Here is a 27,913-nt window from a genome sequence, read left to right as displayed (position 1 = left end):
ATTTAGCTGGTACCGGTTATACTCAGTCACTTACTGCCTGTACTGCTGGGAGTTACTGCAGCAACTCACCTACTGTGTGAGTCACATCTCTCTTCACTCTACAAAGGGAGTCACAGTCAAGTGTGGTGGTTCACACCTGTAGGCGCTGGGAAAGCTGAAGCAGAATTAGTCAAGAGCTAAGCTGCAGAGTGAGACCTTAAAACAACAAAAAACATCCAACCAACCAACCGACAAAAACAAAAGACAGGTCTTTAAGATGGTTCAGTTGGTAAAACTGCTTGCTGTCGAGCCTGACAACCTGAGTTTGGTTCCAGGATCCACGTGGTAGAAGAGAAGAGAGAACCAATTAGTGGATACGGTGATCTACTGCGTGGACTCACGCTGGGCCGGAGCTATCCGGTCGGAGGGTTCACAGGAGTGCACCCCAAACACAGCTACACACACATACCCTCTATCTCACCCCCACAAATAAATGTAATAAAAAACCTTTAAAGCAGTAAATATTTTAAAAGAAGCAAATCATAGTGCAGTATTTCCTCAAGTTTTGAGGACTGAGTAAAATGTGTTGAGCTGTGTGAGTGCACATCTTTAACCTCAGCACTTGGGTAGGGCCAGCACAGAGACCCTTTGATTTTTCTCCCTAACGATCAGAGAAAGGTGTCAACAAGGGTTGGGCGAAATTTCATATTTATCTTTACACTTCCATTTACAACTTTAAAGGACCCTCTGGTTACTGACTCTTGGGTGAGTCCTGGGGGCGAGAGCCTGTGGCCATTCGAAGCCTTCAGAGGCAAGCTGGGTTCGGGGAGCGCCTCCGCGGGCCCAGGGACCTTCCGCGACCTCCCGCCCAGCGTAAGTCCACGCAGTAGATCGCGGGATCCACTGAAGACTCAGACTTGGCTTGTAGCCCAGGACAGCCAATCACGAAGAAGCAAGCGGTCGAGGGGCGGGGTTGTCGCCGGCCGGCCCAGGTGATTGGCCGGCGGTCCACACCACCATGCCACGTGACTGCCACGCCGCGGGCCTTGCCGGGTTCCTTCCGCACCTTTCCTACGGTGACCATGGCTAGCTGCTGCCTCCTTGGGGCCGGACCATGGGCGGGGACGGTTGCCGGGGTATTAAAGGGAAGCTCGCCCGCGGCCAGACTGCCTGTACCCGTGCGGCGGCGTCCCTGCAGCCAAGTCTTGCCGGAGGACGTGCCGTGGGAGCCCGTGTCTGGCGGACTGGAGCATTAAGGTGAGGACCGGAGGCGAGAGGGGAGCTCTGCGGTCAGCAGTGCGTCTGCAGCCGAGACAAAACCCGGCAGGGACTGACCTGGCAGACCTGCGGTGGCCCAGTGCTAGCCGGGCCGCCTCGGACCTGATGTGTCCGGGCTGGAACGAAGCCCTGTCTCCACCTTCCACTCTTAGACGCAAAAGTGCAGAAATCCTTTTACAGTCACTAGACTTGGGATTCTTTCAGTAGTTAGGTGGACGGACGCGCTGAGAAGATACCTAAAAAGACAGAGCAAGTCCTGACAGAGTTAGTAAGTGAACCCCACCTCTCCCCAATGCTGCGTCCCTTTCTCTCACAAATTGGGATTTAGAGGGATGTAAGCATTCAGACATCAAGTTCCCTTTTTGGCACTATGCTACTGCTATTTTTCCTCTTTTTGCTCTAGGGCTCTTTCTGGCTGTAGGGAGCTGGGAATTGAACAGAAGTCCTTCCCCAACTATTCTTTTGAACTATACTCATAGCTCTAATCCCACGATTTTTTCTTATGAGGCGTCTAGAACTAGTGTGATATACAGTTCACACTAGTATTGGATTCAGAGGAAAATCTTGTTTATGAAATTTAAACCGTTAAAGTGTAAGGTCATTTAGGAATGTTAAGGACTGTAAGAGACAGAGCCTAATATCTATTGTATACTGCATAAGTACTGTACTGTACTATTCTGAGATCTTCATTTATGTGAGGTATTTGGGAGTCTCTCCATTTTACAGGTCAGAAATTGACTCCGAGTGGTTTTCACCCAGTACCGTCAAGCTATTGAATAGTAACTGGGCTCTGAGTGGTGACCTGATGTTGCTTATTGATTTGTCAGCTGTGGTCCCAGGATCACTAGCCCAGCATCACCCGGAATACAGCGCCTTCTGTCTCCTATGATTTGCAGGGGCAGGCCCAAGAGTCTGCATTTTTATCTGAAACCTATGCTGAAAACCCTTGTGTGGCACTGTGATGTGCTGCCTCCCAGAGGAGAAGCTAGAGATGAACATATTTGGGGCTTTGGAGATCTCCATATTGGATTTTAGGATAAGTTTTAAAAGTAGACATAAGCTTTGAGTGAGCAAAACCCCAAGAAGATGTTTAGCAAAGTAGTGTTTTGATGCAGGCTTGGTTTTAGTGTCTACAGAAAGAGATGCCCACGCTTGGTGAGTTAGATTGTGAATAAAGGCATTACTTCCTCCTTTTTTCCCCCCTGCAAAGCTCTTAAACCATCATTCGTCCTCTTTACAAATACTTGTAAAGCACTTAATAGGTGTTATGCAAGCAACTTGAGGTTACAGCTTAAACTAAGTGTAGGAGCTAAAAAGATGGCTCAATGCTTCAGAGAATAACTGTTCCAGCAGAGGACTTGAGTTAAGTTCCAGGACCCTTGGTGGATGCCTAACAATCACCTGTTTGATGAGGTTCTCGAACCCTCTTCTGGACTCCAAGGGCACCTGTGCACACACATGCATGTGCGCACACACACACACACACCACACACATATACACATACTTCAAATGAATCTTTTAGAAGTGAATATATAATAGGAATGACAAAACAAAGGCCATAGGGGGAAACGTCAAGCCAAAGAGAAGGGCAGATGGCCCCTTAAGGCAGACATGGAGACAGGAGGGGTGCTATTTTTACGTATTGTGTTTAGTAAGGAGCTGATTGGTAAGGTGACATTTGAGAAAAATAAAAAGAACGAGTGTGAATTTAACTGGGGAAGGACATTCCAGCTAGAAGAAACAAACAAATAAACAAAAAATTACAGAGGAAGCCAGAGCACCAGATTATAGCACAGATGTAAATTTTATATTGCTGTTCCTAATAGAAGATGAAAGAATAATTCGGTGTACATATACTATAAAACATACACTGGAGGGCATGCAATAGTTGGCCGTGACCATTGCTAGTGTCCTGGGAGATGGAGACAGGAGGAACTCCCTGGCCAGCCAGTCTGGCTAAAACTCTGAGCTTTGGGTTCAGTTGTTCCAGAAAATACAGTGGAGGCTCATCAAAGTGGTTTAGTGGATAAAGACAATTACTGCATAAGTGTGGTTACCAAGTTCAATCCCCAGAACTCACGTAAAGGTAGAAGGAAGTGGAACAATAGAGCTGACTTCACAAAGTTGTCAAAATACTCCTGTATGTGCCTGCACACAGGACCTCACATTACACATACAATAATAAATTTTTTTAAATTAAAAAGGCATGTATACTATATATGCATATATACACTCACAACTATAAATTTATCTTAATTATTAATTAAAATATAATATCATTTCCTCCCTTTGATTTCTTCCCTTCAAACCCTCCCATGTCCCCCCTCACTTCTCAAATTTTGCCTTCTTTTTCTTTGTTGTCGTTACATAATCTACAGGTGCATAAATATATAAACTCAGTGTGCTGATATAAATATAATGTGCTGAGTCTGTTTAGTGTTACCTGTGTGTGTATGATTTCAGGGCTGGCCACTTGGGAATTGGCTAAGACACTTGGCGTGTCATCCCTGGGGAAGACTAATTTACCCACGTTCAGCATTCCTCAGTTTCCTGTGGTTCTTTGCCTAGGGGTGGGACTCAGTGAGAGTTCCTCCTTCTGTATCTATTGGTGTCAGACTTGCTCAGGTCTTGTTAGGCAGCCACACTGTTGAGGTATCATTTCAGTAATGCAGCCTCACAACCGACTTCCCAGTCCTCTAGACCTCTTTCTGCCCCCTACCCGAGCCCCTTCCACGATATCCCCTGAACCTTAGGTGCAGGTCTTGTGTTGTGCATGTGTCCATTGGGGCTTGGCACCCCACAATCAGTCGTTCTCTGTCTTTTGACCTGTTGTGGTTTTCTGTGATTGCATCTGTGTGCTGCAAAGAGAAGTGTCTTTGATAAAGGGTAAAAGCTACACTTACCTGTGGGCATAAGACGGTACTTAGAATGCTGTTTGGTATCAAGCTGGATTAGTAAACTGCCAACAGTAAGTCCTCTGAGATCGATGACTTCACTAGCCCTAAGTACTTGGCTAGGTTTACAATATTGGGCATAAAGTCCTCCTGTGAGCAGGCCTTGAGTCCAGTCAGACAGCTGTTGGTTACTCACAAAGATATGAATGCCACCATTGCACCCTTAAGGGTATCTTGCTATGCCAATCATCATGGTTCACAGGTATCCCAGCTGAGTGGGACGGTTGTGTTTTTTTCTTCTTAGGAAGCTTGCATGTTTCCATGGAAGCTGGTCCTCAGGGAGGATGCTTTCAGGTCTGACCAAGCTAGAATCCTCTGGGTCCTGCTTAGAAACTAAGCTCCAAGGGCAACAGCGGTAGCCAATATTGTTTTGGGTGACTCTTGGACTCCCTGACTGAATTAGTGTTTTACTGCTGTGAAGAGACACCATGACCAGGGCAACTCTTGTCAAGGAAGGCATTTAATTTATGGCTGGCTTACAGTTTCAGAGGTTTCCTCCATGACATGTGAGAAAACGTGGCGGCATGCAGGCATACATGGTCCTCTAGAAGCTGAGATCTTGATCCACAGTCAGCAGGAGACTGTGTACCAAACTGGCATAGCTTAAGCATAGGAGACCTCAAAGCCTGCCCCCACAGTGACACATGTACTCCAAGGCCACACTTCCTAATAGTGCCACTCACTCCCTATGGGCGTAGCATTCAAACACATGAGTCTGTCCAGGCCATACCTACTTAAACCACCACACTGACCAACAATTTGAAACCTGCTATTCCCCTCTCTAGGGCTCCACCCCCTCCTCCTAGAGTCCTTTTCGATATTGCAGGTTTCCGTGGTTACTCCAGGTCCATACTCACACATGGAAGTCTGGGGCTAGACACCACAGACAAGAGAGATTGTGTGGTCTTCTGGGTCTGTGTTACTCCCTCAATGTAAGATTTCCTCATTCCATCCATTTACCTGAAATTATCACAATTTCAGTTTCTTTACAGTTGAATAGTATTCCACTGTGTATATGTGTCTTAGTTTTATTGTCTGTTAACATGTTGAAAGAAATTGGGATTGTTTCCATTCCCTAATTATTGGGAATAGAGCAGCAATGAACATAACTGGAAAATAAGCCCTTCCTGATGACTAGCTTTCATAATTCCAGAAGATGCCATGGAAGGTGCCAAAGGAGGGAAGCAACCTATAGTCTTGCCCAGGCTAGACCCAGCTCAGGTCCTCCAGGTAAGCAGGTGTATAATAGGGTGTTGAATCCTTCAGGCATATACCAAAGAGTGGCATAGCTGGGCCATAGGGTAAATTTATTCTTAGCTTTTAAAGAATCTCCACACAGATTCTCAGAGTGATTGGATCAGTTTGCAACCCCACCAATGGTGAATGAGAATTCCTTTCCCCAAACCCTTTCCAGCATTTGTTGTAAGTTATTTGTTGGTAGTAGCCATTCTGACTGGGGTAACATTAAATCTCGAAAGTTGTTTTGGTTTGCATAGGAGTTTCAGTATTACAGGCTTCATATTGAGGTCTTCAATCCATTTGGACTTATGTGGTCTGCTTTCCTTCTTCTGAATGCAGACATTCAGTTTTCTATTTCTATTTCCACACCATTTTGAAAGATGCTGTCTTCAAGGTGTGTCTTCTGTAGGAACCTGCTTAGTATATGAGGCCTGGTTCAAGCCCAACACTCCACTTGCTCACCTCCCAAAGAAATAGATGGAGATGTCAGGAAAAGGCACGGAGTTGAAGGCCGCAACCCAGCACCAGCTGCTTAATGTTCGTGACTGCTGATTGGACATGGGTGCATGGGGGAAAGAAAATAGAGGCCTCTTAGAGGAGACTATACCAGTGTTTCTGTTTAGTATAGAGAGAGTGAGCCTTCACAGGATTCTGTGACATATCCAAATATTTGTGTTTTCCAGTAGTCTTAGGTGACCCCTGAAGGGGTCAAGATGCCCAGGTTGGGAACCACTAGACTAGATGCCCACTGGAACTTGATGAAAGGACTAGACTGCTGAAATGATGGCAGTAAGTCATCAGTTAGGCTGTTTTTGCCCTTAGTTGGTCCTGGGCAAGCAGGAAAGAAGTCATTGATGGTGTGGCAATATGGGGCCACATGCCATGTTTGGGATGGAGATATAGGACATAGCCACAATGGCAAGGTAAGGTAGATAGAGATAAAGATAGAGGTTTGTCTGTTTCATGTAGCCTGGCCTCAAGCTTACTGTACTGTGTAGGTTGAGGGTAACCTTGAACTGTTGATCCCCCTACTTCTTCCTCCCAAGTGTGAGATTATAGATGGGCATTATTCTAGTTGTATACAATGTATGTATTCAGCGGCTTCTGAAAGACCAAGAAATAGGAATCTTTCCTGAACAATCCTTGTAAAGGGACACTGTAGTCAGGTCTGCCCAGTTAGTAACCAGACAGTTGTGACCCAGATGGGTCAAATGGATTATACAGAATCCTGGAATAATGGCTATCTCAAAGAAGTTTCCATTGACATTGGTGAGGAGAGGTTCTGGGGACCTGAAACCTTTTTGTTGAGTCTGCTAACCCAGACTTTAAAGCATATCTCTCAGAATGGATGAAGACATTCAGAATTGCTCTATTGACATTAAGCATTTTTCTCCAAGAATATTCTCCTCTCCATAAGTCTTGCTGTGTTCAGAGACTCTGGGTGTCATTTGCAAGGAGGTTTGAAGAAAACAACGATGGCAGGCTGAAGTGCACAAGGAGCCATGTGGTGGTTAGTGTACATGTCAGCACACCTCGTACGGCAATGGGCAGCGGTTTGCTGCTGGACACAGGCTTGCTTCTCCTGGATCCTACCAAGGAGGCCTCATCAAAAAGCTGTAAAGAAGCACCTATCATCTGTCAAATTCCGGTGCTTGGGGTCATCATAAAATTATTGCATACAAGTTTCAGTATTACAGGCTTCATATTGAGGTCTTCAATCCATTTGGACTTAGGTTTTGTGCAAGGTGGTAGATATGGTCTGCTTTCCTTCTTCTGCATGCAGACATTCAGCTTTCTATTTCTGTTCCCACACCCTCATTATTTTTAAGGCTAATGAGATAATCTTATTTGTTTCATCTGGGTGGCTGATTTGAGGTTTTAGACCCACGTGAAATAGTGACAGTGAGCATGCTTTTACAGGAATATCAGCATGGAGACGTAAAGGAGCTAGCATGAGTGTCTGAGTCTTGGGTCTAACAAAAAGGCTTTGTTTCAGTTTTCCGTGCCCTGGTTCTTTGTGTCGTACTGAATCCTCCAGGATCTGACTGTCAGTGTGTGGACAGCGTTGTAATGCCTGAGCTGCACGCCTGTGTGTGCAGTGGATGAGCTCAGACCTCATATCTCTTATCCTCTTATCCGTTATGTATGAGAGGAAAACAAGTAACCACGTGAAGGGTAAGTTTTAAAAGCTGTGTCGTGAGACTAGGCTGTGCACTCAAGGCTCTCAGCTCCTGTGAATCATCGTGGCTCTTTGCCTTCCTCCTCCCCAGTGGCTTCCTTTGCAAGTGCGTTAGGCTGTTGGGTCAGTATTGTAGGTCCCCACTGAGCGACACACTCAAAGGGCTGTAGCTCTGTAGTGTCTTTTTTTTTTTTAAACAAGAAATGACAGATCTAAGAATTTAATTATCGGGCCTAAAAGAGATGGCCTAGCAGACAAGAGCACCGGCTGCTCTTCCAGAGGACCTAAATTCAATTCCCATCACTCACATAATGGCTTACAAGCTTCTGTAATTACAATTCCAGAGGATCCAAAGCTCTCTTCTGGACTCCACAGCCACTGACCGCAAATAATGCGCAGACATGCATGCTGGCAAAACGAACATCTGCATGAAGTAAAATAGAAAGCAAGCTGAGCATGGTGGTGCATGCCTTAAATCCCAGCACTTGGGAAGAGGCAAAAGCAAGTGGATGTCTATGAGTTTGAAGTCAACCTGGTCTACATAATTAACAGAGCAGCCAAGGTTACATAGTGATTAATGTAGATCTTTAAATTTTTTATTTTCAAAATTGGTTTATTTAAAGTCGAACACTGTCTTAATAGATCTGGGGTGAGGGGGTGAGCGTACAGGCTTTCTCATTCGCACACATGTGGACACACACTGATCTCAGGTAATAAATTCAGTGTCTCCATCTTTTAAAGGATTCTTTTCTGATTGTGGATTTCTAGGAGTAAAGTTGCTGCTTTAAAGACATCATCTTCTGGCTTCCATTAAGTCCAGGACATGTGCTGTATTCCTGTCTTTGTTCCTCCATAAGTGATGTGTGTCTGTCTTCAGAAGCACCCTCTGAGTAACAGTGATTGGTAAGTGGTGGTGATGGCTGGGGAGTTGCTTTTCTGCCTGTTCTTTGGGGCATTCTCAAGATTCTTGGACCTCTACTTCACTGTTTCGAGATTGTTAAACAGTTCTTGGCCACTCAACTTTGAGATGCTTCCTCTGCCTGTTCTCTTGTATTCTTCTTTGGGGATTTTAATTCTATGCTTAAATACTTGATATGCCACATACCAAAATCTTGGCTCTTCTATTACAGTCAACATTTTTGTTGTTGAGTGGTTTTACATTTGAATAATTTCTATTAAGCTGTCTTTTGAGTCCATTGAGTCTTTCTTTGACTGCGTCAAGTTTACTGGTAAGCCTGTCACAGGAATTCACTTTTTCTATTGTTTTTCTCACTTTTAGCACTTTCATTTGTTTCTTAGTTTGCTTTCTCAGACATTTTTAAATTTGTTTTTATTTTCCTTCTTATCTATAGTAGCCACAGAGGTGAAGTTTAGACCTGGTTATTATTGGTTACAATGTTTCAATATTTCTTTTTCTTACCTTAGGTTTAGAAAAACCTCTTGACCAAAGGCTACTCCAGACAGGAAGTAACTCAAGCAGGCTCAGGAGAGCAGGAAGTGAGAAGACAGATGCTGAGTTAATGACCAGCACACTAACCTGTTTGAGTTGCTCAGGGTCAGTTGTCTTCTAGATCTGACTTTTCCCTCAAAGACCATCAAAACCATTATTATTTTTCTCTTATTCATCCTAAGTAATGGGTAATTTTTTGCATCCTGTGTTCTTAAATAGGATATGACCTCTTATATCCTATTTCTTGTTAGATTGTAACACCTTGGTAATGATAGGTCTATAAAACCTGATAAAGGTTCTTTTTTTTTTTCCTGTCAATTCAAACTTCCGGAGTTCTCCATCTATTTGTCTCCATTTGGTCATAGTCACAATGAGTTTGTTCTTTGAATATTTCTGTAAACCAGCTAAAGTTCTGTAAATCTCAGTGATGCGCTTGGTGGTGATTACATTGGTGGACAGAAAGGCATTGCCTTTCCTGCAGGAGCTGCAGAGGCTCCTATCTGCAGTCACAGGTACAGAATGTCACAGGATACAGGAGAATGGGTCCATCTGGGCTAAGGTGATAGGTTGGTGATGTGTAGCAGTGGCAGCATTTCAGCAGGACTTAATGAAATGAAGTCTTGACTGAGAGATGGCCATGCTAGGCCAAGCTCAAAGTGTGTCCTAGTCACTGGACCATCCGCTCCTTTAAGAGCTTGGCTTTTGTTGTTTTTGGGTTTGTTTTGGTTTGGTTTTGGTTTTGTTCTGTTCTGTTCTAGTTCCTAGGGTAGGCAGGTCCTTTGGTACTAGATGAGTAGTTTCAGGGCCAGAGATGTGGGGTTTCTTGTTTATCTTCCAAGTGGAGGTTCTAGGCAACATTATTTCTCTACTCAGCCTGTGAAAGACCATTGGTAGCATATGGAACAGAGAAAGGCTGCCTCCCCTCATACTTTTGCCCCGGCTGTGCTGGAATTAAGGGTGTGCACCACTATCACCTGACCCTCATTTTTTTTCTTTTCTTTTTTTTTTTTTAGAAAACTCTCCAGGGGATCCAGGGGGATACACAGGAGAATCCTTAGCGGTCGCTGTCTGTCTTTCTTGAGAGGCTCTGTACCAACCAATGATTTGTTTTGACTTGTTTATAGTCTGCTTCCAGGGCCAATGAGCCTCACTTAAGGAGCAGATATGCAGGTCATCTATGCCCAGTCTGGGCAGAGTAGCCCATTCTTTTAATTCCAATGTGAAGGAGTAGAGGCTGGTGGATATCTGTGAGTTTGAAGCTAGCTCGATCTGTATGGCAAGTTCCAGGTCAGCCAATGCTATATAGTGAGACCCTGTCTCAAACACCCCCAAATGGAATTCTTCAACCTCACAAATGATAAGTAAGATTGCTGATATATGTGAGCGCTGAGAACTATTTTATAAATTAACATGTATTTTTTTCCTCTGGGGTAGGAAGTAAAGCATCTGTCTCCAGAATGTCTTCAGAAAATAAAGAGCAGCATAATCTTTCACCAAGGGACTTACCTGAAGAAGCCTATGGCTTCCCACCTGAGCTCCCCCTGGGGGCTCAAAGAGGATCAAGCACTGACTTAAGGCAGTTTGAGCCCAGTGATCGGAGAAGAGCTTTTCGTAGGATCCACATGGAACTCCATGAGAAACCAGATACTAACATCAGACAGCTTGTCATGAGAAAGCTTCAGAAGAGTTGCCAGTGTAATGCAACCAAAATCAGAAATAGGATTTTTGATTTTTTTCCTGTTTTGAGGTGGCTCCCAAAATATGATCTGAAGAAAAACATTTTAGGTGACATGATGTCTGGCCTGATTGTGGGTATATTGTTGGTGCCCCAGTCTATTGCTTACTCCCTGTTGGCTGGCCAGGAACCTATCTATGGTCTGTACACATCATTTTTTGCCAGCATTATTTACTTCCTGTTTGGTACCTCCCGCCACATCTCTGTGGGCATTTTTGGAATACTGTGCCTTATGATTGGTGAGGTAGTTGACCGAGAACTACATAAAGCCTGCCCTGACATTGATACTACATCATCTTCCATAGCAATGTTTTCAAATGGATGTGTGGTAGTAAACCATACATTAGACGGACTCTGTGACAAAAGCTGTTATGCAATTAAAATTGGCAGCACTGTGACATTCATGGCTGGAGTTTATCAGGTAAGAAATGGTGAGCATTTAGGCTGGGTATAGGAGCCTAGCACTCAAGAGATAGGGGCAGGGGCAGGAGCAACGCAGGTGTTTGAGGCCAGCCTGGTTTCAGAGCAAGATCTAGGGCTACATAGTGAGAGCCTGAGACACTTGGGGAAGAAGAAAGAAGGAGGGAGACATAACCATTGGTTATTTCTGGCAAAAACAATCTTTACACACAGGATCTCTGGTATGTAGGCTGCTAGGGGTTGTAATATTGCTACCACTGACAGAGTGCTAAAGAGATGAATGGTAGAGCCCCAAGCCAAACCATGGATTCCACTGTAAGACAGGGCTCTTCCTAGACTACTTCTTAAGCAGCAACAGTCAGATTCTTATTAAAAACGTAAGACCAGAAAGAGTCCTCAGGCCAGCTAGAACAATTCTTAACTTTTGTATGCTGGAAACACTGGGTTTCTGGCAAAAATCACTGTGACTAGTCAGACGAGAGGGCAGGAGGATGGGGCAGGGAGTGGGGGAGGGCAAAGAGGAAAACCAAAGTGGTTGACATTATTGCTAGCTCTTGCCTTCCTTTAGAGTAACTGCAATCCTGAGAGACTTCTGCTGAATTTAATAGTTCTCTTGGATTGATGAAGAGGGAGAGGGAAACTTGAGGACCATCATTTACCAGCCAAGAGAAATGATTACAAATTAAAACCTCCTTGAGTATCCTATAGAACCCACTAATCTATTGTTATGATTATGTCCCTGCCTTTTAGCATCCAGAAATCAATACCAGCATCAAACCTGTTGTCTGTTACAGGCATTTGGAGCCGGGAAAGGAAGGGGAAGAGTAGCTGCCTTGTTTGGTACTTAGATGAGGTGGGAGAGACAGAAGGAAGGGGCGAGGGGTTGTGTTCCTAGAGTCCATGTTGGCTTTCTTCTCAGTGTATCTCACCAAGGGAGGAAGAGGTAGCAGGACTCTGAAGATGTGGGCAGAGGAGGATGTAGCATTACTGCTGAATCAGATAGGTTCAGTTCAGATGTGAATCAGTTTTTCTGCCAGTTAAATCTTACTTTCATGGTCTGTGCCTGCTGTAATCCTAGCGTTTAGGAGGTAGAGGCAGGAGGATCCAGAGTTTCGGGTCATCGTTGGCAAAGTTCAAGGCTGCCCTGGGACCATGAGATCTTAACTCCAAAAATAAAAGTGAAAAACCTTCAGTTTAATGGTAATAATTTTTAATTTGGAGAAAATGTTTTCTGAAATAGAGGAATTTCTCCAATTTGAGTTGGTTTGCTTTTTGTTGGTTGATTGTTTTGTTTTGTTGGGGGTTTTTTGGTTTTTGTTTGGTTTTTTTGAGACAACTTTTCTCCATGTAGCTCTGGCTATCCTGGAACTCGTTCTATAGACCGGGCTGGTCTTGAACTCAGAGATCTACCAGTCTCTGCTTCCCCAATGCTGGGATTGAAGGTGTGTGCCATCACTGCTTGGTTCCTTTTGAGTTTGTATACATTTGTTTGGAACCTTGAAAACAGTCCTTTTTGGAAGCAGTCTGAGTGGTGGTCCAGTTTTAGATGATTGTGTAGGGTAGAAGCCCTAAGTCCTTGCTATGGTTGGGCAGATGAGTCTGACTACTGGAAGCTTGCATGCATAGTGACATGAAAACCGTAAGGTTGATTGCATTTCTTTTAGCTCTGACACTCTGTGGTATTTGATAGCTTGTAGCCAGGCAGGGAAGGCTGAGGTAGTAAGAAGCTGAAGAGCTCATTCCCATTTCCGCCTAATGCTTGCATATGCTCCCTTCCAGGTAGCCATGGGCTTCTTTCAAGTGGGCTTTGTGTCTGTCTACCTCTCAGATGCCTTGCTGAGCGGGTTTGTCACTGGTGCCTCCTTCACCATCCTCACGTCTCAGGCCAAGTACCTCCTGGGGCTGAGCCTTCCTCGGAGCAATGGTGTAGGCTCAGTCATTACTACCTGGATCCACATCTTCAGAAATATTCATAAGACCAACATCTGTGACCTCATCACCAGCCTTTTGTGTCTCCTGGTCCTTGTGCCAACCAAAGAGCTCAACGAATACTTCAAGTCCAAGCTCCCGGCACCAATTCCAACTGAGCTCATTGTCGTTGTGGCAGCCACATTGGCTTCTCATTTTGGAAAACTCAATGAGAATTACAATTCCAGTATTGCCGGGCAAATTCCCACCGGGTTTATGCCACCCCAAGCGCCAGACTGGAGCCTCATTCCTAATGTGGCTGTTGATGCCATAGCTATTTCTATCATTGGTTTTGCTATCACTGTATCACTTTCTGAGATGTTTGCCAAGAAACATGGCTACACGGTGAAAGCCAATCAGGAAATGTATGCCATTGGCTTTTGCAATATCATACCCTCCTTCTTCCACTGCATAACTACTAGTGCCGCCCTTGCAAAGACACTGGTTAAAGAGTCAACAGGTTGCCAGACCCAACTGTCCGCTATAGTGACATCCCTCGTTCTTCTGTTGGTCCTTCTGCTAATAGCTCCCTTATTCTATTCCCTCCAAAAATGTGTCCTTGGTGTGATCACCATTGTAAATCTCCGGGGTGCACTTCTGAAATTTAGAGACCTGCCAAAGATGTGGAGGCTCAGCAGAATGGACACAGTTATCTGGTTTGTGACGATGCTGTCCTCTGCTCTGTTAAGCACTGAAATAGGCCTGCTCGTTGGGGTTTGTTTTTCAATGTTTTGTGTGATTCTCCGTACTCAGATGCCAAAGATTTCACTGCTTGGTTTGGAAGAAGAATCTGAAATCTTCGAGTCCATCTCCACTTACAAGAACCTTCGGAGTAAGTCAGGCATCAAGGTTTTCCGCTTCATAGCCCCTCTCTACTACATAAACAAAGAATGCTTTAAATCAGCTTTGTACAAGAAAACGCTAAACCCAGTCTTGGTAAAAGCAGCCTGGAAAAAGGCAGCAAAAAGGAAACTGAAAGAGGAAACAGTGACTTTCCATGGGGACCCGGATGAAGTCTCAATGCAGCTTTCCCATGATCCCTTGGAGCTGCACACCGTTGTGATTGACTGTAGTGCAATACAGTTTTTGGATACAGCAGGGATCCACACACTGAAAGAAGTTCGCCGGGATTATGAAGCCATTGGTATCCAGGTTTTACTGGCTCAGTGCAATCCTTCTGTGAGGGATTCCTTAGCCAAAGGAGAATATTGCAAAAAGGAAGAAGAAAATCTTCTCTTCTACAGTTTGTCTGAAGCAGTAGCTTTTGCAGAAGAGTCTCAGAAGGAGAAAGGAGTGTGTGTGGTCAATGGTTTGAGTCTTTCTGGTGACTGAGAAAATTAATGAGTCTTTCTGGTGACTGGGAAAGCTAATAGAAGGAAGAAGAGTGTCTTGCCAGTTTCAGTGTGCAGCATTTTCTCCTGTGAAGGAGGAAGCAGTGTACACGTGAGATGGCTTCCTTTGCAGCTAGCCTTTCGATAGTCTCATGTGCGGTAGAGCTTTTGGTTGGGTAGAATCAAAAAGAAGTAACTGTTATGGCTTCCAGCTTTTGTGCAGATAGCATTCTTGGGGTACAGTTGTATAAACAGGACAGAACTTTAAAGCAGCCCCCCAGTTTAATCGCCTTACTTTAGGGACTGACTGTGTATCTGAACTCTGCCCTCTAGGACGCAGAGGGAGGTAAAAATGGGTTTGCTTTACACACACTGGAGCCTTCGCATGGCTCGGGAGAGGGGGAAAAAGGAGGCAGCGCTGCTGATACAGAGGCTGCTGAAGCCCAAGGACTGAAGGAGACGAGTCCTGACCCTGCTGGTGTGCCTCTGTTTGGGGTTTGCTCCCCAGACAGCAGTAAGATCTCTTGCTGATAATTGGAAATCACCATCTTGCTTCATGCAGGAACTGTGCCAGTCTCATAAAAGAATCTGGCCCCCACAGCCAGCCTGATACTATTGTATAGAACCTGTATTATAAACATCAGATGTGATAGTCCTCCCTTTTTATTCAGAATAAGTAGGTAAGGAAAGAGTTCAAAACCAGAGCAGCAGTGGAAGACTTTGTCTTTGAGAACTTGTCTCCTGTTAAGCTCCATCTCACCTTTGATGTATTCTCATGCTTCCCGGGGAATCTTTGCTAAATTGGCATTTTCAAACACCATGGCAGTGTTGTCAGGGAAGGCAGGATATTGGCTCAGCCGCTTCTTACCACACTGTTGCGCTTGTGGTGCACATTCTTGCCAAGAAAGAATGAATGACAGTTCCCCTTAAGAAATGCTACCATCCCGCCACTGAGGCATTTTATCAGGGATCTGCTGGGGGTCGGTAGTCTTTCTTAAATAGAAGTGGCCGTTTGTGGATGAGCACAGAGGACATCCATCATTACTTTGCAGATGTGAATGCAGTGCTGATGCTTACTGCCATGCACCTTGTTGGTTTATGATAAATATTGATGTCTGTGGCCACTTTTAATGCAGGAGGACTTCGAACCTTCACAGAACCCTAGATTTATTGGTGTGTCATTCTCAGTAGCTGGCTGCAGATTATGAATTGAGTCGTTTCTTCAGAAAAGGGCTTTGACAGGTAAGAAAAGTTCTCCCAAATGTGGAATAAAGGACTCAAATGAGATTAAAACATTTAGTCAAACTATTATAGTAACAGTTTCTGAAGTGTAAAATCATTTTAGCCTGTTCTTACATACCGAACAATTTAAAATGTTTGTGGGCAGCAAGCCCCGTGTGACGAACCATGTGAGGTGGAATGCTCTCAAACAGTTTATAGACGTGAGCTCCAGAAACTGCCCCTGCAGTTTCTTAGTGGCAGAGTCCTCCTGCTTGCTTATGTGGGAAATGGCTTTCTAGGACTCCAGTAAAAGCATCAGAGTAGAAAATGTGGGTTTCTAGTGGTTCTGTTGATAGCATCCACATTGCCATCCCTCTGGACTCTGTCCTAGAGTTCCAGAAATGTCGACTGCTGTTTGCTTGTCCTTTTGTCTCCCTATCTTTATGAATAATTGAAAAGTCAGTTTCCTAGTCATTTTTGAAAATCCCTCTTGCCTTCCCTCAGGCCATGTTGGAATTAAGACTGTTAAGATGTTTAGTACTCAGGGACAGACTAGTAGGTACACGTTCAATGGGAGCGGGAGAGGCGTTCAGGCATTAAGAGCACTTGCTACTCTTGTAGGGGACCCGAGTTCAGTGTCCAGCACCCACATTAGGCAGCTCACAACCACCTGCAACTTTAGCTCCAGGCGATCTAACCCTCTCCTGACCTCCATGGGACACACACACGCACGGGCACACACGCACACACACGGGCACACATGCACATCTATTTTAAAACACATGTTTAAGATAACTCTATACTCCATTCAACACCAGCATAGAAGAGGAGTGTTGGTTCAGTGTTGGCGGGAAGTACATGCCCTTGACTGACTTGTAAGTCCATCGTGTGGCTCTAACGGGTTCTGGAGCTTTACCTGTGCACTAGCAAATTCCCGAGTTACGTCCTGATCCGTGTTTGTCCCACAAGAGCAAACAGAATCCTGCTTTTTAAACACGACTGCACTAGAGGCTGTTGCCACCTTTCTCTTTGGGTTGATGTCTTCCTAAATCGAACACCAAAATTGATTTTGATTGCTGATATTTGAAGGAATCAGATTTAGAACCAAAGCCTAATTTACCACCAGCACAGAAACAACAAAAGAAGCCATTTTCTTTTTGATGCTTTAAACATATTTATAAGCTTATAAACATATTTATAAACATATTTATAAGTTATCTTGCTTATCCTGAACATTAGATGTAAACTATTTCCTGATTGTTTACAGAATAGAACCTGAATGCTGTTAAACAACTTTCGTTTATTTGAAATACAGAGTGTGCATGTCTATGTGTATTTTATGACAAGGTCTTATGTGGCACAGGCTGGCCTCAAACATACTAAGTAGCCAAGGGTGAGTGTGAACTGTTGGTCTCCTGCTTCAGCCTCCAGGTGCTGGAGTTAACAGGCCCAGGGTGGAATAAGCTGGTGTGTGTGTAGGCCTTTTAGGAAAAGAACACAGTTGAGGAAAGTGAAAGGACAGATCACCAAAGTCTGTGACCAGAAAGGAAGAGACCTGGCTGGATCCAGATTGTGGTAAGCCCCACAGAAAGATCAGGGTTCAGGAGCGTACCTCTAAGAGCAATGTTAGAAATAAGTTCTGTTTCTAGAAGGGGAAAGTCATGGGTTCACCAAAGCTCCAAAGAGCTAAGAAGTGTATTCTCACGTTGTATCCAAAGTCTGGTGGGCCTGCTCAGGAGTACTGTCCCCCGTGAGCTGAGTGGCTGCAGTACTGTATCTCAGACAGAGTAACTGGCAGGTGCCTTAGTTAATTTTAATCAGGGTCAGTGGAACATGTATGATTTATATCAAATTTTCAGCACAGTGAGTGGGGAACTTTGAGACTGCATGGAGGTGATAGATGAGTTCATTAGACTAATGCTTCTGGCTACATTCTGGCAAAAACAGTGTTCCTGTGCAGGGATGTACCTGGCAGTTTGACATTTAAGAACATATTGCCAGGATTAACCCCAGTCCGCAAAGTATAGAAAGGGGTGCAGTAAGTTTGAGGACAGTCTCTTCCTTTACAATGATGGTTGGAGATCTGTGTCCCCTGTTAGTGTCCTCACTTCCATGTTTTCTTGGAGGTGCTGACAGGGATGAGCTGAAGGCTCTCTACACAGAAGTAAACACTTCTGCATAGTCCCAATGTCTGGGCGTCAGTGTTCCAGGGGGACTTAGAAGTGCTTCATGGAGAGAGATAACTTAGCTGGGGGCAGATTGAGGTCTGAGCTGGAAGAGTGCCACTCAGGTATATCCAGGCAAGACTGGTTCCCCAGAAAAGTGGAATTCTCCAGATGATTAGCTTTACATTTGTGCCTAATTTTTTGTTCCTTTGTATTCTTCTCGGAATCTTAATTCTGGTGGTGTTTTAATTTAAATTTGGGCTTTAAATTAAGTTGCAGAAAGGATGGGTTGCTAATTAGACTCAGTAGACACAGTGGCCTGTGAGGCATTTCAAGGCTGGGGCAGGAGGATTGGCCAGCCTGAGATAGTTGGTGAGACTTTGCCAGAAGAAGAGAAAAGAAAACTAGCTAGCTGTTGGGACCCATTCGTCATCCAACTCCTTTTTTTATATATTAAGATTTTAGTAAATCATGGATCATAGTACATTTGGGTGCTAAGTTTAAGCATGAAAACTATACTATCACAGGACAAAACAGTGCACCAGCTGGCTTGGTATAGGCTATTTCATAAAGTATAACTGAATTACTTTGTGTTAAAAGTAAATTTTTTAAAGGTTTTTTTTTAAATAGTAACTTGGAAATGGAGGGTTTAGATGTAGAAGGGGGCATTTTTAATAAGGTAATTTTTATCATGACCTATTTTTTTTTTACCAAAAGTATTTTGTAACTGAAATTTTAAAGTAAATCTGCTAAGTATAATTAGAAACTCAAATAAATGTTATGCTAGTATATTTTTGAGTATGTATTTTGTACCCTATGACTTAGTTTAAAATAAGAGCATGTTGAAGTGTCAGACTAGGTAGTGAGAGTAACAGATGCCTTTTGGAGACACTGTATTCTAGTCTGTCATAGCTGCTAGGTCACAAAGGGTTTCAATCTGCAACCTTAACAGACTTATTCTGGGGATAATCCCACACTCTGCATTGTATCCCTAGCAAGAAATATAGAACCAAATAGCTCCTTCCTCCTCTTGAAGGCAAATCATTTGGGAAATTGGGATCTCAGTCCTGATGCTGCCATGGCTTCTGTGTCTTAGCAGTAAGTGTAAAAATACCTACCTAGCCTGGCTTTCCCACTTCATAGCATTGTGTACAAATGCAGACAACATGACAAAGGGTTTAGCCGTCACCACCCTTCTTGGCCAGGCCTGATTACTACTGAAGTGCCTCAGTGTTGCCCCCATAGATGAGTGCCCACCTGTCCTTCAGACCAGGATGTGGTGCTTCCCGTTGAGGGGAGGGAGCTGTCAATCATTTATTTCCATCTGGAAGAATATGTTTGTATTGCTTATTTTATAAGGTCTTTATGTATTTGAGATTTAAGGGTGCCATTTCTTTGTTAATAAATTGTTATAATAAAATGATACTGTGTAAATTATTTTAGTGTTGGGAGTTCTGACATTTCGATATTAGTGAATTTGATTTAAAATTTTTTAACTTTAATGTCTTGGGGTATTTCACTTGCATATATGTCTGTGTACCATGTGTATGCAGTACCCACAGAGGCCAGAAAAGGAAATCAGATCCCTTGTAAATAGACATACAGACAGTTGTGAATTACCATGTGGGTGCTAGGCATTGAACCCTGGTCCTCTGAAAGAGCAGCCAGTGCTCTAACCACTGAGCCATCTCTCCAGCCCTGGTTACCAGTGAATCTGAAAATGCTATCTTAGTGTGGTGACACAGGCTTGCTTCCCCAGCACCCAGTGGGTAGAGGCAGGGGCAGGGAGATGGGACAGTCAAGGTTGTCTCAATAAATGAATAGTACCTCATTCATCTGTACTCAAGCATCTGTGATAGACAGAGCTCAATGCTGTCCCCTGGAGACTCAGTTACTTTAGTGAGAACAACAGGAGTGGGAGATTGCTTCCGGACCCCTCCGCTCTCGCAGTGCTTGGCTCCTGTAACATCAGTCAGAAAGCCCCAATCCGCTTGGTTGAGCAGGAGATGCCTAAGCTGCATTTCCGCATCAGAGATGAGATAGCTTAGGGTGACAACCTAGTGACATTCCTAATGGCGCACATTTAGACATTTTGTTGGTTGGCTGGTCTGTCTGTCTGTCTGACACAAGGCCTTGCCAAATAGTCCAGACTGCTGATCTCCTGTCTCAGCTTTCTGCGTGTCAGGGTCACAGGCATGCGCCATCATGTCTGCCTGGAAGGCACTGGTGCTAACACTTTCTGTACCTGCCCTGCAGCGTCTCCCAGGAGGTGTTCTGATGCCTTCTCAACTGAGTATGGGCACATGGTTTCTAGTCTTTTTACAGCAATTTTCGGATTCTCTCCCTAACCTCACTATCATTCAACAGAGTGAAGGAGTTAACTGTTCTAGCCATTCTGTACAGTGTCTGCACAGCACCAAGCATCCTGGGCCCTGTAGAGAACACTTTCATTTTTTTTTTTTTTTGGTGTCTCATTCATAAATCTAAGAATACATCCTACACAATTTTTTAAAAAGGACTGCAGCCTGCCCATAACTAACTGCATTTATCCCAAGGTTCTTAAAGTGTTCAGATTGCAGGCATGAGCCAACACGCCCAACTCTAGTTAGGAATTATTTAACTTAAAAAATTACAACTCAGCAGTAGTTCTTGGTGTTTTCAGGATAAGCTCAAAATTAGAGGCCTAGATGACAAGTCCTTAAAAGCTCTGGCCTTAACTGGGCATGGCGGTACATGCCTGTCGTCCCAGCATTTGGCATGAAGTAGGATTTTCTGCTTGAGACTTCCTTTGAGATCAGAAAGGAGAGGAGAAAGAAGATAAGCTCTGTCCTCGGTTGCACCCCAGCCTTTGCTCTAACACACAGTCTTTGCCCAGCATGCCAACCACTCGCCTTAGGTGTGCCCAAATGCAACAGTTAACACCCTAGGTCTTCACGCTGTCCCACTGGAGCTGTCTCCCAACCTTTTCCACCAACTCCCTGGGCCTCCCTGCCTCACATGTCTCAGTCGTCCTTTGCTCTTAGCAACATTTCCCATAAATTTCCTCCTAATTAGTGGGTCCTTGGGGCTCCAACTCCTGCACTCCTGTGTAGTCTGTGCATACTGAAATGATGTTTCTCATTCATTCCCCCAACCTCTACAGCTGAGCTTCTCGAGGGTGATAGTGCAGAAAACAACGTAGTACCGATATTGTAAGGTAAAGTATTGTTGCAAACACAGATATATCTGGTGTATATTATTTCTTTAGTTCATTTCTGGAACATACCTATAAAGAGGCAATTACATTGCCAACAATATTCATAGATTGAAAAATAAGTCTTCAATGAAGAGATATGTAACGGGGTAGGTTAAATGGTCTCACTGTCTTAGTCTGGGATCCCATTGCTGTGAAGAGACACCATGACCAAGGCAACATTTTTTTAGGGTTCTTTTAAAAGGTTTATTTATTTATTTTTATGTACGAGTACACTGTAGCTGTCTTCAGACACACCAGAAGAGGGCATCAGATCCCATTACAGATGGCTGTGAACCACCATGTGGTTGCTGGGAATTGAACTCAGGACCTCTGGAAGAGCAGTCAGTGCTTTTTTTTTTTTTTTTTTTTTTTTTCCCCGGAGCTGGGGACTGAACCCAGGGCCTTGTGCTTGCAAGGCAAGCGCTCTACCACTGAGCTAAATCCCCAACCCCGCAGTCAGTGCTCTTAACCACTGAGCCATCTCTCCAGCCCCCCAAGGCAACTCTTACAAAGGTCAACATTTAATTGGGGCTGGTTTGTAGTTTCATGCAAGCAGATATGGTGCTCTAGAAGGAGCTGAGTGTTCTGTATCTTTATCCAAAGGCCGCCAGAAGGAGACTATCTTTCATAGGTAGCCAGGAAGAGGGTCTCTCTTCTGCACTGGGTGGAGCTTGAGCACTAAGCCCTCAAAACCTGCCTGCACAATAACACACCTCCTCCAATCCAGCCATGCCTGTTCCAACAAGGCCACACTTCCTAATAGTGCCATTTCCCACGGGCCAAGCATATGCAAACCACCATACTCAGGCACAGTTAATTCAAGTTTTAGTCATTGAATGAGGCCCTCATTCTGTGTCTCCTATTTGCTTACCTTTCCCTGACATATCTACCACATCAGAGCTACTGGGGCTGGATGTTCCTAAGGGTTCTTCAAGCTTTCTCCCTTACGTAGTCCGCCTTTGCCCTCTGGTGGCAGCAGTACGCAACTACACTCTAAAGAAGTCTGCCCTTAGCGTGAATAGTTACTTAACAGTTCTGTAACTTGAAATTGTATGTTTGTACTGGTTTTCTAGAAAGATTAGATGATTGCAGATTAAACATTATAGACATAAATAGGCCAGCAATAAATCTCAGTTTCCTTCCCTTTGGATATGAGCCCAGCAGAGAGAATTCCTAGAACACCATGGGGGGGGGGGGGGTGATAGAAAAACAGACAGACAGACAGACAGACAGACGAACAGATGGAATGCATGTGCCACTGTGCATTCGTGAAGATCAGATGGCAACATTGGGGAGTGGTCCTTCCCCCGTGGGTTCTGGGATTAGTTGAGCTCATACTGCCAGAACAGCACAGCAAGTATCATTACACACTGACCCACCTCACTGGGCCCCCCCTTTTTTTTCAGTTAAAAAAATAGGGGCTGGAGAGATTAAACCGGAGCTTAGTGGTTAAGAGCATTGACTGCTCTTCCAGAGGTTCTGAGGTCAATTCCCAGCAACCACATGGTGGCTCACAACCATCTGTAATGAGATCTGATGCCGCCTTCTGTTGTGTCTGAAGACGGCGACAGTGTACTCGTATAAAATAACTAAATAAATATTTTTTAAAAGTAAGTTTAAACACATATTTACTGTGGTCAGGGCACTTAGATGAAGCCTTTCTCATTAAATAAGAATAAACAAAGCAAAAAGTCTTACAGTGATTTTGATGGACACAAGTTTAATGCTGTGCATTAGAACACATTATCAAACAATAGGGTTTAATTTGGATTGAAAGCTATGATACAGAAAACTTTGGCCAACCCCTTTCAATTGAGTACAGCCCTATGTCCCCATAGCCCTAGGCAAGGCACCATTAAGAACTGGCTGGCTGTTGCTCTCACAGAGCTCTAAGTGTTACAGAGTTGGGGCTGGAGGGATAGCTCAGTGGTTAAGAGCACTGGCTGCTTTCCCAGAGGACCCGGGTTCAGTTCCCACATGGCAGCCCACAACTGTTTGTAACCCCAGTTCCAAGGGATCTGACATCCTACCACAGACATATGCACATGCAGGCAAAACACAAAGCACTAAGAATTAAATAAGTCATTTTTAAAAAGTATTACAGAGCACTGAAAAAACAAAGGGACAGGATGAAGTTTCTGTTGATGGGAACTTCAAAAACACCCGGAGTTCAAGAGACTCCATTCAACTTCCTAAATCAGTGGTTCTCAACCTGTGGGTCACATCCCCTCTGAGGGTCAAAATCCTGCACGTCACATAGTTACAAGTCATAACAGTAGCATAATTACAGTTCTAAAGTAACAAAATGATTTTATGGTTGGGTCACCACAACAAGAGGACCTGTATTAAAGGTTCATATCTTTAGGAAGGTTGAGAACCACTGTCTTAAAGAATTCAAAGTGTCTAGTTTGACAGTGAGTGGTGAGGCACCCAGGCAAAGGCAGGTCAGTGGAAATGGTTACCGGTGAAAGAAGACAAGAGTCAGTTCAGGGAACATTGTAACACTATTGTGCTGAGTAGTCAAATTGGAAGGGGAGGTTCAAGTCAACTGTACAGAGTACAAAAACTCAGAGGAATGATCTGATTTTTTTGTTTATTTGTTTGTTTGTGTTTGTCTTTGAGACAAGGTTTCCTTGTGTAACATCCTAGAACTCTGTGTAGACCAGGCTAGCCTTGAACTCATAGAGATCCACCTGCCTCTGCCTCTCTAGTGCTGGGTTTGTGCCCCTACAATGGCTCAGATTTTGTATTCTTGTAGGTATTTGAGAACCAACATAAAAACTTGGTCAGGGAAATAGCAAAGATCCCCAAAGAATTCACAGAATAAGCAGTGAGGACCGCAGAACTGTGGGTGGAGGAAGGACTTTGAATTAACCCTGACACAGGAAGCCAAGGACAGCACTAGATAAAGCCACATGCTCTATCCAGGAGACATTTTCACTCACCAAGTGTTCAGAATCTAAAATGTAAGACAATCATCAGTGTATACACCTATAATCCCAAAAGGCTGAGGCAGGGGGACTGCAAGTTCACGGCCGTCCTGAACTACATAATGAGAACCTGTCTCAAAAAATTAAAATATATTCAGTACTTTTATTTCAAAATTTCATACTGGCTTGTTAAAGAGAAAAAAAATCCAAAAATCTACTGTATTTTTGTTGACTTGCTTTATTCAATATGGAAGCAATTTTTTATAATAAATCTGCTTTATGTGTTTGTTTCAATTAACAAACTGCAGAAAGAAAAATAATTGTTGTGGGTTTCTGAAAAATTCATGAGATTACCCAGAAGGAAGACTGGAAAAAAACAGCACCAAGCTGTGACATCAAGATGGCTCGGTGGGTAAAGGCAGCTGCCATCACACTTGATGAGTTAGATCCTTAAAACACAAACAGTGGGAGGAGGGAACTGACCTCTGACCTCCACATGTGTATCATGGGAGGTGTGTACTCACACGGAATAAGTAAGTGTGCAAAATTACAAAATAAAGACTGGCAGAGGGGCTGGAGAGATGGCTCAGTGGTTAAGAGCATTGACTGCTCTTCCAGAAGATCCAAGTTTAGTTCCCAGCACCCGGGTCAGGGAGGTCAAAGTACCTATAAATCCAGCTCCAGCCGGTCTGATGCCCTCTGGCTTCCTTGGGCAGACACAAACACATGCACATAAATAGAAACTTAAGAAATAACTATTTTTTAAGACTACACTAACATTTTAATGGTACTATACATGCTGTCTACAAATGAACTTGATATTTCTCTAATTTATTAGTAATAGATACTACGGCTATAAAAGGTACTAAGAATATTTTCTCTGTATGGGAAAACACATAAATCTGATTATAAGTTTAAACAGTCTTAACTGGAGGAGAACCAGTTTTAGTAAGTGGCGCCTGTGTGCTATTTCTAGGGTGTGAGTTATACTACGATCAGTGGCTGTAAGACAGCAGTACGGTTTGAGGGCAGATGCCTGACTTGAATCCTTTCCAAGTATGGAAGTGTCTTGTGAGGACAGCACTTGTCGGTGAGCAGGACCCAGTGCTCCCCTGCTTCACCCTGGTCTCTGTTTGCACCAGCCACCCACTAATCAGGTCCTGTGTCATCCATGCCAGTGGCTGGCTCAGAAATCACAGGTGGGATAAACATTCTTCAGTACTGTAGGCTGGCTGCCTCCCTAACAATGCTTCTGTGTTGTCTGTCCTAGACAGTACTGCAACAAAATGCGGTCAAGCTTGGCTTTGCTTCCTTGCCCTCTTTTCAACAGTCCCCTGTCCGAGTTAGGGTTTCCTTTGCTGTGATAAAACACCAGTATCAATTTGGGGCGGGAAGAGAAGTCATCCCAAGAAGTCAAAGGCAGGAACTCCAGGTAGGAAGTGATAAAAGGCCATGAAGGTGTGTGTGCCCATGACCTTTACACCTCAGTGCCACCTGCCCAGGGTTGGCACCATCTCCATGGGCTGTGCCCTCCCACATCAGTCATTAATCAGGAAGATACCCACAGACTTGCCTACAGGCCCATACTTATGGAGACTTCTTTTTTTCCAATTAAGGTTCCCTCTTCTCAGATATATCTAGGTTTGAGTCAAATGGACTAAAACCATCCAGCACAGTCCCCTTCAGAAGTGTGTACGAGGGAAGCAATGAGAAAAAAGCCAATTCCTGCCTTAGCAGCATTAAGGATGTCTTCTGGTGTATAGTCAGCAAGCATTCCACTCATTAACCTTATCTATTCACTAGCATTATTAGCATATATTATAGCATATTATATTATAGCATGTTCACTAGCATCTGCATTTCTGCAGACATCTTTCAAAGCAGTTCCACAGAGATCTATGAATCTGTTCAGTCCACCTACACTTGCTTGAAAATTGTCATAGCCAAGCATTGTTGGCCAAGGTGAATGCCTTTTTTTCTGACTAACAGAGCTGGGATGAGAATGTTTTGGTGTGAATTTCTTGAAACCATGCAAATAGAGCCTACTACTGCCACCAGAGACATGATTCCTCTTCCTTTTCTCTAGGGTCCCACAAATGCCTCTGGCACCATTTTTTTAAATTTGGCAGTTATTTAAGAAAGATAGAGTAGCAGTGATGCCTCTAGCTTTCACAACTTTCCTTTTCTCCTCCTAGGAGAACTGCCAAAGTTTCTGGTTCCCCTTCCTCACCATTTCTAGAGGAGGAGGGGTGGGCCACAACTAAGGGGGCTGTGTCTGTTCCTCCTCTCAGCTGGTTTTGCCACAGGTGTGGAAAACTAAGAAACCTAAATGAGGTTTTAGATTGTTAACATTTCTAGAAGGAAAAAAAATCAGGAAAAGACAGGATTCCTGACACTGACTTTTGTCTATATTAGACTACCAGCAGACTCAGAAACATTCAAAACAGAAAGGATCTTGAAGAAAATCTATTTGCTCAAGCGTTCCAAGCCTGTTTGCGTAGGCTGCTATGACAATACACTGAAATAGGTTGCAAAAGCTTGAAACTAGCAGCCGTGGTGGTTTGAACATGTTTGGCCCAGGAAGTGGCACTGTTAGGAGGTGTGGCCTTACTGGAGGAAGTGTGTCACTGTGGGGGTGGGGCTTTGAGGTCTCATATAAATACTTAAGTCTGGCCAGTGTGATCCAGACTCAGCTCCATCTGCTGCCTCTGGATGAAGATGTAGAACTCTCAGCTACTCTCAGCTCCCACTCCAGCACCATGCCTATTTGCACTCTGCCATGCTTCCTGCAGTGATGATAACGTCTGAACCGCTGGAAATGTAAGCCTGCCCCAACTAAATGTTTGCCTTCACACTGTATAAATTTGAGGAGCCTTGTTTTATAGATAAAGAAATAAGCCAGAGGAAGAGACTAGTTCAGAGCCACAAAGATTTCTTAACTCAGATCACTGATCCTTCTGGCATGCCATTGCCCTGCTCAAAACTCAGCTAAGGGTTGGGGATTTAGCTCAGTGGTAGAGCGCTTGCCTAGCAAACGCAAGGCCCTGGGTTCGGTCCTCAGCTCCAAAAAAAAAAAAAGAAAAAAGAAAAAATGAAAAAAAAAAAAACAGAAAAAACTCAGCTAAAATGAGAACTTCGAATTCTCTCACCATCTATCTGGAAAGGATTTCCACTGTGGGAGGATGTTTTGGGTGTCACACATTCACTTAATGAACGTTTATAGGTTCTGAGCAGTAAGGATAAAGTGATAAACAATGGAGTTGAGTTATACACCCCAGGGAATATAAAATGGAGGGAATTTATCTGTTAATTAACAGATAAATAGGCAATCACAGAGTGTAGTAAGTGCTATGAAGAAAGTTAAGATGATGGGAAGTACTTCATACGATTAATAGAGCTTCCTTGTAGCAGGATGAATGTAAACACTCCAAATTGTTAGGTCCAAAGGAAACTCCCATTTCCAAAACTCAAAATGCAGTCCAGAGATCCAGAAATGGGCTCAATCTGTACTTTAGGAGGGTTTCTGGTAGAAAGATAAAAGCCAGCATTTCTCAGGAACTTGTGAAGCCAGTCTCTTCCTACCAAAAAAAAAAAAAAAAAAGAAAGCCTTCTCTCTTATCACTAGCAGAGGGGACAAATGGCTACCTGTGGTGCCTATTAGCATATTAAAGCTGATGCTGGCCTTCAGGCTCCCTCAGTGTCACAAACGCTTGTTAACATTTCAAAATCCTGCTAAACCTCTCACCTCTTCCCTTGCTTCCTAAACTCCCTCCAACTTAAGGGCTTCCCTACTCCCAGGTACTCATTCTCCTTATAACCCTGCTAGTT

General features: G+C 43.9%; 1 protein-coding gene across 3 annotated transcripts; it reads left to right on the top strand.

The window, feature by feature from the left end:
• Window positions 1-1,147: 1,147 nt before the first annotated feature.
• On the top strand, window positions 1,148-19,357 carry Slc26a2 (solute carrier family 26 member 2). 3 transcript variants are annotated; one of them, NM_057127.2, is given in 5 exon segments: window positions 1,148-1,236; window positions 8,399-8,533; window positions 9,056-9,185; window positions 10,515-11,236; window positions 13,015-19,357. In NM_057127.2, coding segments are annotated over 2 exon segments (2,220 nt in total). In that variant the 5' UTR covers window positions 1,148-1,236; window positions 8,399-8,533; window positions 9,056-9,185; window positions 10,515-10,537; the 3' UTR covers window positions 14,536-19,357.
• The last annotated feature ends 8,556 nt before the right edge of the window (window positions 19,358-27,913 follow it).

This window comes from Rattus norvegicus, chromosome 18 (assembly GCF_021556685.1).
Source record: "Rattus norvegicus strain SHRSP/BbbUtx chromosome 18, alternate assembly SHRSP_T2T, whole genome shotgun sequence".
NCBI lineage: Eukaryota > Metazoa > Chordata > Mammalia > Rodentia > Muridae > Rattus > Rattus norvegicus.
This window is presented reverse-complemented; position numbering and strand designations above follow the sequence as displayed.

Bases quoted from the DNA above. Each gene is read 5' to 3' on its own strand.
- Slc26a2 (XM_087592062.1), top strand. From the start codon at position 13,021: ATGGGCTTCTTTCAAGTGGGCTTTGTGTCTGTCTACCTCTCAGATGCC.